Source organism: Didymella exigua (assembly GCF_010094145.1).
Source record: "Didymella exigua CBS 183.55 unplaced genomic scaffold M421scaffold_36, whole genome shotgun sequence".
NCBI classification, from domain to species: domain Eukaryota; kingdom Fungi; phylum Ascomycota; class Dothideomycetes; order Pleosporales; family Didymellaceae; genus Didymella; species Didymella exigua.
In genome coordinates this window covers 277343-291760 of record NW_022984810.1, presented here as the reverse complement: position 1 = coordinate 291760, position 14418 = coordinate 277343, and the positions used below count along the sequence as shown (strand labels likewise).

Sequence of the window (14418 nt, the reverse complement as noted above, 5' to 3'; positions counted from 1 at the left end):
TCTTAGACAGCTATAAGAGCTATCTTAACTAGGAGTTTAAGGACTATTACCTAGAGAACTAAATCCTTACTCTCTATATACTACCTTACTTATTGCACATCCTCTAGCTACTTAATATAGTCTGTTTCTTGCTGTTAAAGCGTAAGTACTCCTAATATATTTAAGACTTAGCACACTAACACATCTTCTATATTAATAAGGAAGGCTTCCTACTAGCCTTTAGGGACATATTCCTTAATGTGTTTATAAAGGTTAACTACTAAAAGGCCTTTAAGGCATTAGGGCTTATTCCTACTAACACATAGGTAGTGTTAGATTACCTTAAAGTGCAGCTGTATACCCTACTAGCAGTACCTCTACCTAAAATGCTGTAGCAATCTAAGACACTAAGTAATACACATAAGTTTAGGTCTTAATCTAAGCTTATAAGCAACTCCTTCTAACAATTACTAAGTGTAGCACAAGAGGGGTTCTTAAAGCTTGTAAAAGGGGCTAAAGAGATGCTGCATAAAAATGTCCTTATTAAGGCCCGCGTGCAAGAGCTTGAAGAGCAATTAGTAGTAATAACTAAGAGAAAATCGCGTAAGAGAAAGCAGATTTAGCATAGTGGCACACTTAAGTATGGCCCAGCAGCATTGCAGGTAGCTGCTGAGGCGTGTGTAGCAGCTCAGCTATCTAAGAAGACTTGGGGTAGAGGTGGTTAACTAAGAGCTTAGTCAACTGTTCAGCGCTGTAGGAACTGCAGCAAGACTAGACACAACGCACAAACGTGCTAGGAGGGTGCAGAAACATCTTCTAAATCTAATACAAGCATACAGTATGCTAGGTCACTGTTTAATAGTAAGTAACGTACCTCACGGGTTCGTGCACCACACAGGTTCGTGCACCACTTTTGCCAAGCCCCCACCAACTCTACCTCTATACGTGATGCCTCAACAACAACACTAGATAGAGCCTTCTAATAAGCGTCAGATACAGACTGCCCTTCAAGCTCTTAAATAAGACGCAACACTCTCCTTGCAACGCGCTGCAGCTATCTACAAAGTTACTCATACAACACTAAGCCGCTAACGCGCAGGACAGACTCCACAAGCAGATCGCTGGCCTAAATCAAGGAATCTGACAAAGACTGAGGAGGGCGTAGTTGTTAAGCATATACTTGACCTCATCTCGCGCGGATTCCCCCCCAGGCTTGCAGCTGTAGCTGATATGGCCAATTCCTTACGCGCAGAGCGCAATCTAGGCCAGGTTAGCTTAAACTAGCCTAGTACGTAGGTTATGCACCGCCCTAAGTTTACAATAAAGTTTAATCACAAGTACAATTACAAGAGAGCACTCTGCAAGGATCCTAAGGTTATCTAGGGCTAGTTTCGCCTAGTAGCTAATATAAAAGCCAAGTACAGTATCTAGGATAAAGACACGTATAACTTTAACAAGTTAGGCTTTATAATAGGCTAGATATTAACTAGGGTAGTTGTTACAGCTTTAGAGAGACAAGGAAGGCTAAAGGTAATATAGTAAGGCAATAGGGAGTGGACAATAGTTATCTAGGGCATCAACGCAACAGGGTAGGCTATTCTACCCTTCATCATCTTCAAGGGCTGCTATCACCTCTCTGCCTAGTACAAGGAGGAGAATCTGCCTTAGGACTAGGTTATTGCAGTCTCTAAGAATGGCTGGACGATAAATAAGCTTAGGCTGCAGTGGTTAAAGCACTTTAATAAGTATACAAAGAGGAGGGTTATAGGCGCTTATTAGCTCCTTATTATTAACAGCTATAAGAGCCACAACTTGCTTGATTTCTAGCAGTACTGCAAGGAGAACAAGATTATCACTATCTGCATGCCTCTGCACTCATCGCACCTCCTGCAGCCTCTTGATATAGGATGTTTTGCCCCTTTAAAGAAGGCGTACAGGCGCCAAGCTGAAGATCTTATGCGCAACTAGATCACCTACATTACAAAACTTGAGTTCCTACCATGCTTTATACGCGCCTATAATGCAGCAATTACTTCTAGTAATATCTAAGGAGGGTTTTAAGGCGCTAGATTAGTCCTATTTAACCTAGAACAGGTTATAACAGCCCTTAACGTCTAGTTGCGTACTCTATTACTACTACTGCCTATTAACACTAAGTCCTAGCAGTCACAAACCCTAAGCAATACCCTTAAACTAGGGTTGCAATTAACGCTTGTTAAGGAAAGGATTTAGAAGCATATAGATAGCTTACTAACGTCTATGGTGGAGGCCTTTAAGAAGGTCTTAAAGGGGGCAGCGATTATCGCGCACAAGCTAGTGTTGGCGCAAAAGGAGATTGCAGAGCTTCAAGCGGCAAACAAGGCTGCTACGCAACGTAGATTGCATAAAAGAAAGCAGGTTCAGGCAGAAGGGACCTTAATAGTTAAGGATAGAGCTTGTCTAACTACTCTAAAGGAGTTTGGGGCGCGTAGTGATGGGAAGAAGGCAAAGAAGCAGGTACGCGCTGAAGGAGGTGAGCCAACTTAAAGGCGCTGCAGACAGTGCAATTAGACTGGGCATAACGCGCGTACGTGTAAGCAAGCAGTAGAAGTAGACTCTGAATAATATCTCGTGTTATATTGCTCTATACAGGGCCAAAGTGGGCTGTTTTGCGCCAGAATGGGGTGGTTTTGGTGGGGGCTTGGCAAAAGTGGTGCACGAACCTGTGTGGTGCACGAACCCGTGAGGTACGTTAGTTATAGTTGCAGTAACTTGTGTTAGTTGTGCCAAGAGAAAGTGGCCGGTTCAGTGATATGGCTGGCTCGGTGATAATCTACGTTAGGTGTAGAGAATATATCCTAGTGTTCTTATCATCCCAGCACTCCCATATGCCTCGTAGCGGATTCACACCTATCCCGGATATCTCTCTTCTTGCCTGCGTCGTTACACTTGCTTGTCCAGCTTTAATATATGCTAAACAATCACCTCCTCTTCAGTGCTTGTGAGCTTTATCAAATTGACCTAGCAATCGCGTCGTGAGAGCGTTCTAGCACGTTGTTGTCTTAGTGTTCTCGCTTAGAACAACCAGGTCTTCCCTGCAATAATTCATTCAGATGGAAAGGCAGCGTTCGGACACCACCTGCTTCTCGACGGGCCCTGTAGATTCCCAGACATGTCTGCGTGTACTTGACGTCCGCACTGTATCCCACATCGGACTCCAGGGGTTTGCGCAGGCTCTCATTAGAGACATTGGACTGGCAAAAGCTGCAGACCTCGCCGTCTTTCAGCGCAAAAGGAAATGGAATCTTGGCTCCGCGAAACATGGCGCTCGTGAAGTTGCGGTGGGGAAAGAGTGGAGTTGCGGTTGCGAGCTGCGGCGGAAGGAAGCAAGCGGATAGCGCTAGGTAGTTACTACACCTGCTGCCACCACCTTTAAACCTTGCTCATGTGTCTGCCAAACGACCCAATTCCATCTGGAATACAACAGGGCGTTTCATCGATCTCGCGCACTACATGTTCGAGGCGTATCGCCAGCGGTGCTGGACCGCATCTGCTCGTAGATTTCGAGCGATCATTATGGAACCATATTTAGAGGTGGCGAGAAAGCCGCTACTTCAAGATTTCGGCCTCATCAACAACATCCATCACACCATGCGCGCCGTCCCACCAACAACACATCTCCCAGATGCTATAGCAATTTTCGCTGTGACTTGACTTGTACATTGATTGACTTCTCCGCCATGGCAGCCGCGGAACCAAACATCTCACAAGAGCTAACCAACACCATCATCTCCCTGCAAGAGACGATCCGCAGCGTGCAGCAAAAGATAACGCATGAGCAACAAGCTATCGTCTTCGACCCAACCCAGCCTGTACGCAACAGCCCCGACCACACAGTCCATCAGCCGCCCACTAACGCCCCCAGATCGGCCACCTCCTCGACAACACCTCGGCAACCGACATCCTCTCCCTCGCAAAACCAACAAGTGAAATACAAGCCGACCTGTCCACCCTCACAGCCCGGCTATCAGCTCTGCAGACCACGCTGCAGGAGCGCAACCAGTGGCTCCCCGCGCTACCACGCACCCCCATACCCTGCTCAACGGACTACCTGGACCTCTCGGACCTCAGCACAGCCGTGCGGCTCATCGCTGACATAGTCGCGCGCTGCAACCCGTCTTCTGAGCTCACGCCGCGAACAGCGCTCGCGGGGAGGGAGTGAACGTGGGACCCGGCGTGGCGCGAGTTCTTCACCGACGACGGCGAGTCGTGCATCTATCTCTCGCGGTGGCGCTTTGATCCCCGGCGCGAATGCTGGACGCATGCTAACATGGCGGATTCGGCGCTGGGGCCGGATGAGGCGCAGCAGCGGCTCGGTAGCTGGACGGACTGGAGGTGGGATGTGGGGTGTGGGGAGTGGGGGTTGGATGTGAGCTGTGAGTTGGGCGAGGGTGAGAGGGCTGGTGGGGCGAGGATGTGTGTGTTTGCGAGTCGGTGGCGCGAGAGGGAGGGGGTGTGGGTATATGTTGGTCGGAGGGAGGCGTGAGAACGGGGTGCAGGGTAGGGTGAAGAGCGGTGTGTTGTGCTGTGGTCAATGTCCTGTGTCTGCGGCGGAGGTGCTGCAAGTTGATTGTTCTGCCTCTTGGTGCTGCGATCCGCAATGAGACCTTGTAGGATCTCAGGGCTAAAAGAGAGAGCTGTGTTCGGTCAGCGTCACTTCGACACTAACACGCAGATGGAATCCAGAGGTGGTCGCGTACTGGTCCAGGCCATACGACTGTTGTACATAAAGGATCACAGGACTATCGCCCATTACCGGCCCACCCAGAGCCCCCCACCCCTCCCCATGGCGCCCCCACTCCCAAACTTGCCCTCGTTCACCGGCCTCTTCGCAACGCGCCCCTGACTCTGCACGCCCTCGATGACACGGTCCAGCTGCGTCTCGACGACGACGCCGCCCACGATCATCTCGCCAAGCGCTGCGTGCAGCGTCTCGAAGTTGAAGATCAAGTCCAGCTCGCACACGTTCTCGAACAGGCCGTCGAGGGCCTGCACGAAGACCTGGATCAGGTCGAGCAGCGCAAGGGGCGACTCGGTCGAGGTCGATATGACGATGAAGTAGAGGGTTGCATAGTGGCGGTAGGTCACGAGCGAGGGCGTGTCGTTGTGGGGCGTCGAGGGGGTGGAGGATTTGGAGGATTGCTGGAGGAGCGGCGGGAGTCTGTCGTGTCAGTCAGTCGGTGGGAATGAGGCTATGGAAAGGATGGGCGTGCGCACGGCAGGAAGTTGCAGGCCGAGGCGGGGCGGTTCGCGACGAGGGTGAAGATTTCGCTGATCAGGCGCTGCTGCACGCTCGTCTCCAGCTGCGTGTAGAACTTGGTCAGGCGCGGCTGGCCCGCGTTGTTGAAGACGAGCACCGCGTTGATCATGGTGCGTGCATGTGAAGGTGCCTGCGGGTCAGAGTGTTTGCGGGGACGTGCAGGGTAACTATGATGTGATGGCTCGCTATCGATTGGGGGGAGCTCCACCAGCTCCTGGGCAGCTGCACTCTTCACTTCCTACTCGGCACTGGTCACCTCGGAGCTGCAACCACCCATCAATCGCACATTGTATCAGAAGCGAATCATCGACATGAAGACTGTCACACGAATTGCATCTCTGGCTCTCGGCCGTGCTGCCGCAGCGCCTCTGCGTGCCGCGACGCCTGCCAATTGTATCATTGCCCGAGCTACCGCTGTCAGCGCCAGCAGGGCGTCGGTGCGAGCCTTCCACGGCAGCAGCAGCGCGCGCGGCATCATGCCCGAGAGCGAGAACCCGCCGCCCAAGCAGTCCGAGGAGACGGAGACGCCGACGGCACCGACGGCCGTGTCGACGACGGAATTCCACGAGCGCGCCGACGAGTACCTGAACGAGCTGGTCGAGCGGTTGGAGGAGGCGCAGGAGAAGAACCCTGACATTGAGGTCGAGTACTCGGTTCGTCCTACGCTCAACAGCGACAGTGGCAGTCGCAATCGCAGTCGCAGGCTAACACCACCAGGCCGGCGTGCTCAGAGTCGACTTCATCTCCAAGCAGCTCAGCTACGTGCTCAACAAGCAGCCGCCCAACAAGCAGATCTGGCTCAGCTCGCCCATCTCGGGGCCCAAGCGCTTCGACTGGGTGGTGCTGCAGGAGGGCCAGAACGCAAAGGAAGGCGGCGGCCAGGGCGACTGGGTGTACCTGCGCGACGGCACCAGTCTGACCGACGTGATCCGCAAGGAGCTGGCGGTTGACAACGAGGTCGACGACGATGTGCCCAGGTAGGGCTGAGTAGCCATGAGCGCGACATGTGGAGAAAAGTCCCCCGGGGGGGGGATGTATGATATAACGAGCCCATAGCCTAAATCAAAGTCTGCTGCGAGACCAAATGGTATCCCAACGCCGGCAATGCAACGCCCACCGAGTCTCCACGCACCGAATGTCCACGCACTCCACGCACTCCCACAATTCCCTATGCAGCAACAGCCACCTTCTCGCTCGCACCATGATCCTCGTCCTGCGGCAGATCGCTCTGTCACGTATCAGCGAGTTGCTCTGCCCTGCACAGGACCTGTTGCGGCCTGCTCTTTCAAATGAATGGAGAACTGGAGGCACTTACGTGATCGAATATGATGCGAATCATGAGCGAGCAGCTTGGACAGCGCGCAATGTCCTCGCCGTCGCGCATGTCGTAGATGCTGATCTCGAACCGGTCGCCGCACGGACACGGGTGGTGGTAGATTTGCAGTGTCGCGTCGTAGGTGCAGTCTTCGATCTCGATCTCGTCGTAGAGGTTCACGTCGTCGTCGGGCATGCTGGAGAATGGTGTGTTTGTTTGTGTGCGTATGTCTGTGTGAGGGCTGAGAGGGGGGGGGGGGGGTCGCCGGGCAAAATGTGGGATGGTGGCGGGGAATTTCTAGGCGGCCTGCAGGGTTACCGATTGGGTTTAGGGTTAGGCAGCTCGGGGGTGCCGCGAGCTCCGCAACGTCGACCGCCGACCGCTCGAGCAGGACATGCACACCAGTTGCGAGCCTTGAGGCCTGTGCGGAGGCAGACGGTACTGACAGACTCAATACCATACATGACAGCGCGACGCGTGAACGACAGTCTCCATACCATACATGATCCCGACACGTAAACGACTACCTTCATACTTCGTACCATACATGACCTGAACGATTACCACCACCCCCCGGCCTGCCCACGTGATCACCATGGGCGACGTCGAGTCCCTCGCGCAGCTCCTGCGGCACCCCGAGGACCTCGACAAGATCCCCGCGCTCAAGGCCGAGTTCTCGCGCAAAAAGGCGGCCGTCGACGGGCAGCTGCGCCACGGCCTGCGCGCGCAGCTCGAGCTGACGCAGGCGGGCATGACCAGCATCACCGACGGCCAGCGCACCGTCGGCCTGATCAAGGAGGAAATGATGAAGATTGACAAGCTGTGCGCCGAGGCTCAGAACATGATTCAGGACTTTCCGCACATCAATGTCGTTGCCCAGACGCACAAGAACTTCGAGAGCGTCGAGAAGATGCGCCGCGACATCCGGTCCTTCGACGACCGCCTGGCCCAGCTCGAGTTCCTGCTCGACCAGGACGACGCCGACCCCACCGAGCAGCGTAACCTGCTGCAGATCCACTACGGGCTGACCCAGCTGCGCGACATCCGCGACGTCGCCATGGACCAGATCAAGAGTACCGAGGACGCCTCCACCGAGCTGCTCGACAACCTGGCCCTCGACGACGGCGCCACCGTCCAGGACCTCTTTGCACGCCTCGACGACGTGATCGAGCGCTTCGACCAGCACATCGGCGAGGCGTGCATCAATTTGATCGACCTCGTCCAGGCCGGCAACGACGGCGTCGTCGTGCGCCTCGCCGTCATCGTCGAGGACGAGGAGAAGACAGACGCCAAGGTCAAGGCCCTACAGGATGCCCAGCGTGAGTACAAGGACCTGGCATCGCGCTTCAAGTCCATCACCGCGGGGCCCAAGGAGCTGCGCGGCTACAAGGACAAGTTCACAAAGGCCATCGAGTACGTCTGCGAGGCCAACATGGCCGAGGCCCGTGAGAAGTTCGACGACGACCCGGATAAGGTCGACAAGCACTTCAAGTGGTACTTCAACAACCTCAACACGGTCAAGCTGGGCATGGTGCACCTGATGCCCAAGAAGTGGAACATCATGCAGACCTACACCAACATCTACCACCGCCAGATGCACGACTTCCTGATGAGCCTTGCCGACGACGACGGCCTGGGGCCGCAGTACCTCCTCGCCGTCATCAACTGGGTCGACAGGTACTATGCGAAAATGAACAAGCTGGGCTTCCCCGAAGAAGCCCTGGAGCCCCACGTCATCGACAACCGCGGCCCAGAGCTGATCCGCACATACCGCCAGGTCATCATCAACGCCGTGGACCAGTTCATGGACCGCATCAACTCCGGCGACCGCAAGTCGTTCCTCGACCAAGACCGCAACGCCTACGAGGTCAACCCAGACGGCATCTTCCAGACGCGCTCGCTGGGCGACGTATGGACCATGCTGTCTCAGAACCTGTCTGTCGCTGCCAGCAGCGAGCGCGCCGACGTAGCAGAAGGCACCGTCGACGCCATGATCCGTGCACTCACCACCCGCCAGCGTCTTTGGACCACGCTCATCGACGACGAAAAAGACAAGTACATGGGCCCGACCCCCCAGCTCGATGGCGAAGCAGTCCCCGTCTTCCAAGAATGGCTGATCGCCCTCGCCAACGACCAGATCATCTGCATCGACGACGCCGACCTCGACCTCGGACGGCCCAGCTTCGTCACGCTCTTCGAAAAAGAGGCCACCCCGCTGCTTTCCCCGCAATACCTCTCCGACCGCCTCGCTCCCCAGCTCGACGAGCTGAGGAACGGCTACATCGACATCTCCAGCCATTGCATCCAGACCTTCTGCCAGCTCATCTTCCTGACCGACTTCCGCCCCATTCTGTCCAAATTCTTCACCCCGCTGTGGTACCAGAGCACCGACATGGCATCCATCATCATCACGTTCAGAGACTACCTCGCCGATTACGAAGAGCAAGTCCACCGCTCGCTGCGCGACCTGCTCATCGACTCGCTCGCCGACGAGCTGCTGGTACAGTACCTCAGCGCCGTGCGCAACAAGGGCGTCAAGTTCCGGCGCGCCGACGCGTTCGCGGCGAAGCTGCGCGACGATCTGGTCGCGGCGTTTGACTTCTTCCGCAGCTACGGCGACCAGGGCCGCGAGATCATGGGCCGCTGGCGTGCGGTCGAGTTCTTCCTGCGCCTGCTTGAGGTCGAGAAGAGTCTTGTCCCCGGTGTATATGAGGAATTCAAGGCGAGCTATCGCGAGGTGCACATCAGCTGGGTCGAGGCCGTATTAAGGAGCAGAGATGATTTTGATCGCGGTCTGTTGAACGCGGTGAAGGCGCAAGCCGCGCAGGTCGTCGAGGATCTGGATGCGCCTGCGGATCCGATCATGGGGCGCGTCAAGTAAGATAGCGATGATGATACGCATGATATTGTCAAGAACACACGTACGCGGCACTGCAGCTGCCGTGGCTCTCGCGATCCGTTCCCACAGAGCCGCTGGGGTGTTGCATTCTCATTCCCTACTTCATGACAGACTGCATATCCCATTGCCAACCCATACCGCTACATGCGTCTGCCTGAGGCGTTTGCCCTTGTTGGGTACGCCGCCAGCTCTCAATTATGGCGAAGGGAGACGACATGCAAGAGGGTTTACATGGGCTGCACAGCTGCTTCGTAGGCTGGAATGAGTGGCTTCAGCTTCGTAGCAGCATCGACATGTGTTGCTTGTGAGCTGCGGGCGCTCTTACCTATCCGCATTTCAGCCGAATGATCCTGGGCACCTGATGCGCAGAGTCGAATTGCAACAAGACAAAGATCTCGATCATGTACTGCAAGCGTGGTTAGGTGCAACACGGATAGTCTGCGTGGTACTCGAAGATGTCGCTCGGACCTCATTCGAACGACGAAAAACGTCAGCCTTGCGCTTTTGTTTCAGCACGCGCCTGCTGAACTGGAAGGCGGCACTAGCGTAGCGAATACGATTACGGTCGATCAAGCCTCGCCATTCTTCCAACATGACAATTGCGATGATACCTACTTCACGTCTCTTCGGGCGCTGACTTGCAACTAGAGCTGACCCTGATGTAGACGCGAGAGAGGTGAGTGCAGGATGTAGTCGCAGCACACCGGTTGTACGAGTCAGCTGAAATTCGCAATCTCAACACCCCAGATTTCCTCTCGGTCTCGGACTAATCAAACCTCACCACCTTCCACAACCACGGTGTGCGCGTAACTGTGCCCCAATCAAAGGACATGAGCAAAGCAAACCATCACATTCGATCGTCGCCTTAAGGTCCTGTTCAATTTTGCCGAATTTTGACATTACGTCCCCGCTGCACTCTCGGCAAGCGGCTGTTTCAGATCGGTTCATCAGATTGCTTCATCTCAGGGTTTTCCTTGCAGCGACGAGGGCGTTTCGAAACAACCACCACGTTGTCTGGCTGTTTGTTTGCGTGTTCGACATTCCGATCAACGACCGGGCCTGTTCCAAGAAAGGGAGCGTCCACGATGACATCAAAGCATGAGCTCCACCTCCTTTGTTGTTCACACTGGTAAGGTATGCTGCTTGCGACTTGCATACGCACCGTGAGGCTGCCGTCGTCACCCATGAAGCTCTAAGATGAGAGTCAGTCAGAAAGAGCGGGAAGCCACTCTTGTACCCAGAGCCGATCATTAACCCAATCTCCGTTATCGCCAAAATGCTTGAGCTGCCAGCTCCAACCTCTCCTTGACCCCTGCAATGCCCAGGCAGCGGGTGGGTCTCCTCGTCGACGCAGCATGGGATCGATCAGGACGCGCAATTCATTTCGTGGCACATATATCAGGCGGAGAAGATGCATTCCAGTGTTTTTCCTCATCATCGCAAGACGAACATCTATTCTCAGTCTCTGAACTGTTAGCCACTCATTATTACAACCCCACGGTCTTTACCTTTCATATCCTTTCCAAGCTTACCATTCAACGATACCCTTTCCATCCTTCTTATCTTCAATCAACAAGCAAAATGAAGTTCTCCATCATCGCCGCTACTCTCATCGCCGCCGTCGCTGCTCAGTCCAGCGACGAGGTCTGCTCCGCGCCCGTCACTGTCACCGTCACTGAGTAAGTCTTGACCCCGCATTCGTCTATTCCTCGATACTAATCCGCGCCCAGGACGATCTCTGTGGGCATCCACACCCCCAGCGCCCCGGCCTCTCTTGCCGTCACCGCGCCTGCTCCCTACCCCACTGGCAGCGTCGTGGTTCCTCCCGTCGCCCCCACTGGCGCCAGCACTCCCCTCGCTTCTGAGGTCGGCACCGTTGCGCCGTCCGGCACTGGGGCTTACAGCGCGCCCGTCTCCGAGTTCACTGGTGCTGCTAGCCACGCCAAGGTCGGCGGATTCGTCGCTGGTGTTGGTGCCGTCGCCGCGCTCTTCTTGTAGATTGATTTTGAAGATGGTGCGGGGTTCGTTTGTATCTAGTTGAGCTAGTGAGGATGTGATAGATGATATACCCATTTGACTCTATTGCGTTTGCCTGTTGGTAATGGGGCTGTTTGGACTCGTGTGTGACCATGCATTTTGCTCTTTCATATTACCGCCACGATGATCTCGACGTTGCCTTGCACCGCGCGACGCGTTCGCAGTGATGTCGGCAAACATATATTCGCATGAGGAGTAGGTGCGTCATGTCCACTCTGCCATCGAACATGCCCCCAGCGTGATTTCGCTGTCGAATTGCGTCTTGGGACCATGTATTACAGGTCCTTCTCCCTGTACATCTCGCCGGCAGCGTTGTACAAGAGAGCAAATAGACATAGCGGAACAGCAATAACGAAGTGTGCCCAGAAGGACATCGCCAGCAGCATCTGGAACGCTGCGTTCTGGGCAATAATGCGCATCGACCGTCGCTCAGCTCTGTTCATGTGCCACGCCTTCTTGCGCGGCTGGACCCGGGGCCGGGTAAAGTACCATACCATGTTGTTGTGGGAGGTCGTCGATAGTAGATATGACAGGGTCGTCGCACAGTATAGAGGCGACAACGCCGCAATATAACGACGGAGCGTAATGATAACAATCACAGCCGGCATTTCGATGAACAGCATGGCGTGGCGTGGTGTGTTGATCGTGACGGACTTGTTCGGCCGGGTGCTCGCAACGCTACTTTCGCACCCGCGACATCATTTCGGTATCCCGCATATCCTGCACCATGGCTGTTGTGGCGTGACTTGTCATCGAGCATGGGCAGTTGGGGCGTTCGGTTCGGGCCTAATGTCGCGCCCGTTCCCGCGCCCTGCTAAGCCCAGCAGCCTCAGGGCAGGGATGTGCTCCTTCATGTCCCTCTCGCATTCAGACTGGGCGGAAAGAAAGGTGAGCCCGACGAGATTAGGTTTCGGAGCCTGTGTGCGGTAGATTTTCCAGCAACCAGAACGATCGGCTGGTGTTTCCAAATCTCGCATTGGATATGCTGGAGTTGAGGTGGCGATGCTGGATTCGCGACAGCTATGTGAGCGGGAAATGTGTTTAGCTGCGGCCATGCTGGGTCACTGCTGCCACAGACCGCCGTAGCCTGCTGTGACATGATAAGCTCCTGCAGAATCCATGGTCTGCGCCAGGAAGGTCGCGAGAGCGTCTGAAGTAAATAACGTTCAACTGCGTCAAGGTTTACTTCCTACGTCTTCATCCTCGGCGAGCCAGCATCCGTGTAGTAATTACGTGTTGCTGCATACAGTAGCACAATGGTTCTGTCGGTACCCGCGTTACCTAGACTAATCCATGCAAATATCTCGTATGCCTAGCCATTTTTCTCCGGAATGGATCGGATTTGCATGTCCTCGGGGTTCCCTTCGTCGTGTTCAATGCAAAAGGTATCGATCCACCACAAACAGTGATATCTGCGACTTTTACTTGGCCTATCTGAGTCTGTCATGTAGACAGTGTAGCGCAAGATCTCGTACAGATTGTTCGCGACTGTCAGCCGGCACTCATGTTTCCTCTCCGAGTGGTGGGTGATGTAGATGAGGTGAGTGCCATCAGGACCGACCCACGTGTAGGAGAGCGCAGTATACGATTGGCCGCTATGCTGAGCTTGAGGAAAGTCTCGAAGCTCGGATTGGATAGGCTCTCTAACCCCACACCGCTGGATCTTGATGAGTCCGCATTTGCTTCTCGGGTGCGTCCGATTCCGATGGTCGATGCTTGAAAGGCAGTAACGACTTGCTGTCTTTGACATCTTCCTGCATGGTAGCCATCTCAGTAGACTCTCATCAGTTCAGAGACAAACAGTCCTGCCGGGTTGCGTCCCTGACTCTGATGCGGAATTGAGGGAGCTTGGGTTCCATGACTTGGAATCAGGTAGATATAATCCGCCGTTTGTGCACGTGCAGCTAGATTGAGGGACAGCGCTCAGACAGTTTAAGCATCACTTTCTCATGTCTGAAACGAGTAGATAGTAGGAAGGCCGTGGAAGAAAGAGGAATATTTGGTCAATTGGGCAGTCGTTGGATGCACGTCGGAGATGATGAAAGTTGGCGCAGTCGCGCCTCCCCTCAAGACAACTAGTGCCTCGTTCAGTCTGCCTTTGCACATGCCTAATTTAATGTCAACGACAATTTGGTTCTGTTCTGAGCTTATTGATGATAATTTCAAGAGTTGATAATACTTGGGCCTCCTAAGGGAGGTCGTTATGGAAGATAGTGTGCACTGTAAAGACGATAGATCTCCAGAGAATTTCGCAGGTGTTGACTTTACCGGTAGTTTAATGCTCGCTTACTTTCAGGTTAAGCCTTTTGCTACGATGCGATTGGGATACCCAGAAAGTCTTTCACTTTCTGTGACATAGTCCGCATCAGTCCAGGTTCTTCCGAAGGACCATCGGCAAATCCTTCGTCCTCATCATCACGCGCATATGATGGCAGCGGAGCAACAATCTCCATACGCGAAACCGTAGCCAGGTCAGCATCATACTTCAAAAGCGTAGCTCCGTTCATCTGATTCCGCTTAGCAACATCACGAGCGATCTCCCGGCGCGCTTCGTCCACAAACGAGTCGACGCGCTTGCGCGGCTTAGGTTGATTTGGCTTCTTCGGCGGTAGGGCTGTACCATCTACTACTGGAGGCGGAGTGCTTGACTCTTCCTCATAATCCAGCCATCGTGCCAGGTGGTCTAGATATGCCTTTCTATCTGCAGCCATTTGTTGACGGGTTGTTTGTGTGTAAGACGGTATGCGGCAGTAGTGCCAGAATGTAAAATATCTCTTCCTCAACGTAAAATTGAAATACATGATTGCGGGGCTCTTATAAGACACCCTGCATGCGGCTTGTGAATGGAGAGCGAGACAGTAATGTGGATACACAGCTTCTATGATGGAC

The 14418-nt window shown here is 54.2% G+C and overlaps 7 protein-coding genes across 7 annotated transcripts in view; 4 read left to right on the top strand and 3 right to left on the bottom strand.

Annotated features, from left to right (window-relative positions):
• Nucleotides 1-1947, top strand: part of M421DRAFT_71725 (DDE-domain-containing protein) — a gene marked incomplete at both ends in the record, with an annotated part of 2546 nt that extends 599 nt beyond the window's left edge. Inside the window, 3 exons of the mRNA XM_033596817.1 lie at nucleotides 846-864; nucleotides 1654-1740; nucleotides 1807-1947. Coding sequence (XP_033444999.1) covers nucleotides 846-864; nucleotides 1654-1740; nucleotides 1807-1947 — 247 coding nt within the window. The remainder of the gene's footprint in view (nucleotides 1-845; nucleotides 865-1653; nucleotides 1741-1806) is intronic.
• A 2771-nt stretch (nucleotides 1948-4718) lies between these two features.
• M421DRAFT_424635 (Adaptor protein complex sigma subunit) lies at nucleotides 4719-5446 on the bottom strand. The gene is made up of 2 exons (XM_033593815.1): nucleotides 5236-5446; nucleotides 4719-5179 (listed from the first exon to the last, which is right to left on the bottom strand). The coding sequence occupies exons 1-2, from the start codon at nucleotides 5385-5387 to the stop codon at nucleotides 4771-4773; spliced, it is 561 nt and encodes a 186-aa protein (XP_033444998.1). The 5' UTR covers nucleotides 5388-5446; the 3' UTR covers nucleotides 4719-4770.
• Nucleotides 5256-6475, top strand: M421DRAFT_424634 (arabinogalactan endo-1,4-beta-galactosidase). Its single transcript, XM_033593814.1, has 2 exons — nucleotides 5256-5931; nucleotides 5996-6475. The coding sequence occupies exons 1-2, from the start codon at nucleotides 5590-5592 to the stop codon at nucleotides 6257-6259; spliced, it is 606 nt and encodes a 201-aa protein (XP_033444997.1). The 5' UTR covers nucleotides 5256-5589; the 3' UTR covers nucleotides 6260-6475.
• Nucleotides 6371-6844, bottom strand: M421DRAFT_424633 (diphthamide biosynthesis protein 3). Its single transcript, XM_033593813.1, has 2 exons — nucleotides 6594-6844; nucleotides 6371-6506 (listed from the first exon to the last, which is right to left on the bottom strand). The coding sequence occupies exons 1-2, from the start codon at nucleotides 6786-6788 to the stop codon at nucleotides 6447-6449; spliced, it is 255 nt and encodes an 84-aa protein (XP_033444996.1). The 5' UTR covers nucleotides 6789-6844; the 3' UTR covers nucleotides 6371-6446.
• A 344-nt stretch (nucleotides 6845-7188) lies between these two features.
• Nucleotides 7189-9474, top strand: M421DRAFT_8602 (exocyst complex component Sec6; the record flags this gene model as incomplete). The annotated part of the gene is made up of 1 exon (XM_033597584.1): nucleotides 7189-9474. One exon carries the CDS (start codon nucleotides 7189-7191, stop codon nucleotides 9472-9474), a length of 2286 nt encoding a protein of 761 aa, XP_033444995.1.
• A 1599-nt stretch (nucleotides 9475-11073) lies between these two features.
• Nucleotides 11074-11490, top strand: M421DRAFT_8601 (uncharacterized protein; the record flags this gene model as incomplete). Its single annotated transcript, XM_033597583.1, has 2 exons — nucleotides 11074-11171; nucleotides 11223-11490. The coding sequence occupies 2 exons, from the start codon at nucleotides 11074-11076 to the stop codon at nucleotides 11488-11490; spliced, it is 366 nt and encodes a 121-aa protein (XP_033444994.1).
• A 2348-nt stretch (nucleotides 11491-13838) lies between these two features.
• Nucleotides 13839-14330, bottom strand: M421DRAFT_95278 (uncharacterized protein; the record flags this gene model as incomplete). The annotated part of the gene is made up of 1 exon (XM_033598293.1): nucleotides 13839-14330. One exon carries the CDS (start codon nucleotides 14328-14330, stop codon nucleotides 13839-13841), a length of 492 nt encoding a protein of 163 aa, XP_033444993.1.
• Between the last annotated feature and the right edge of the window lie 88 nt (nucleotides 14331-14418).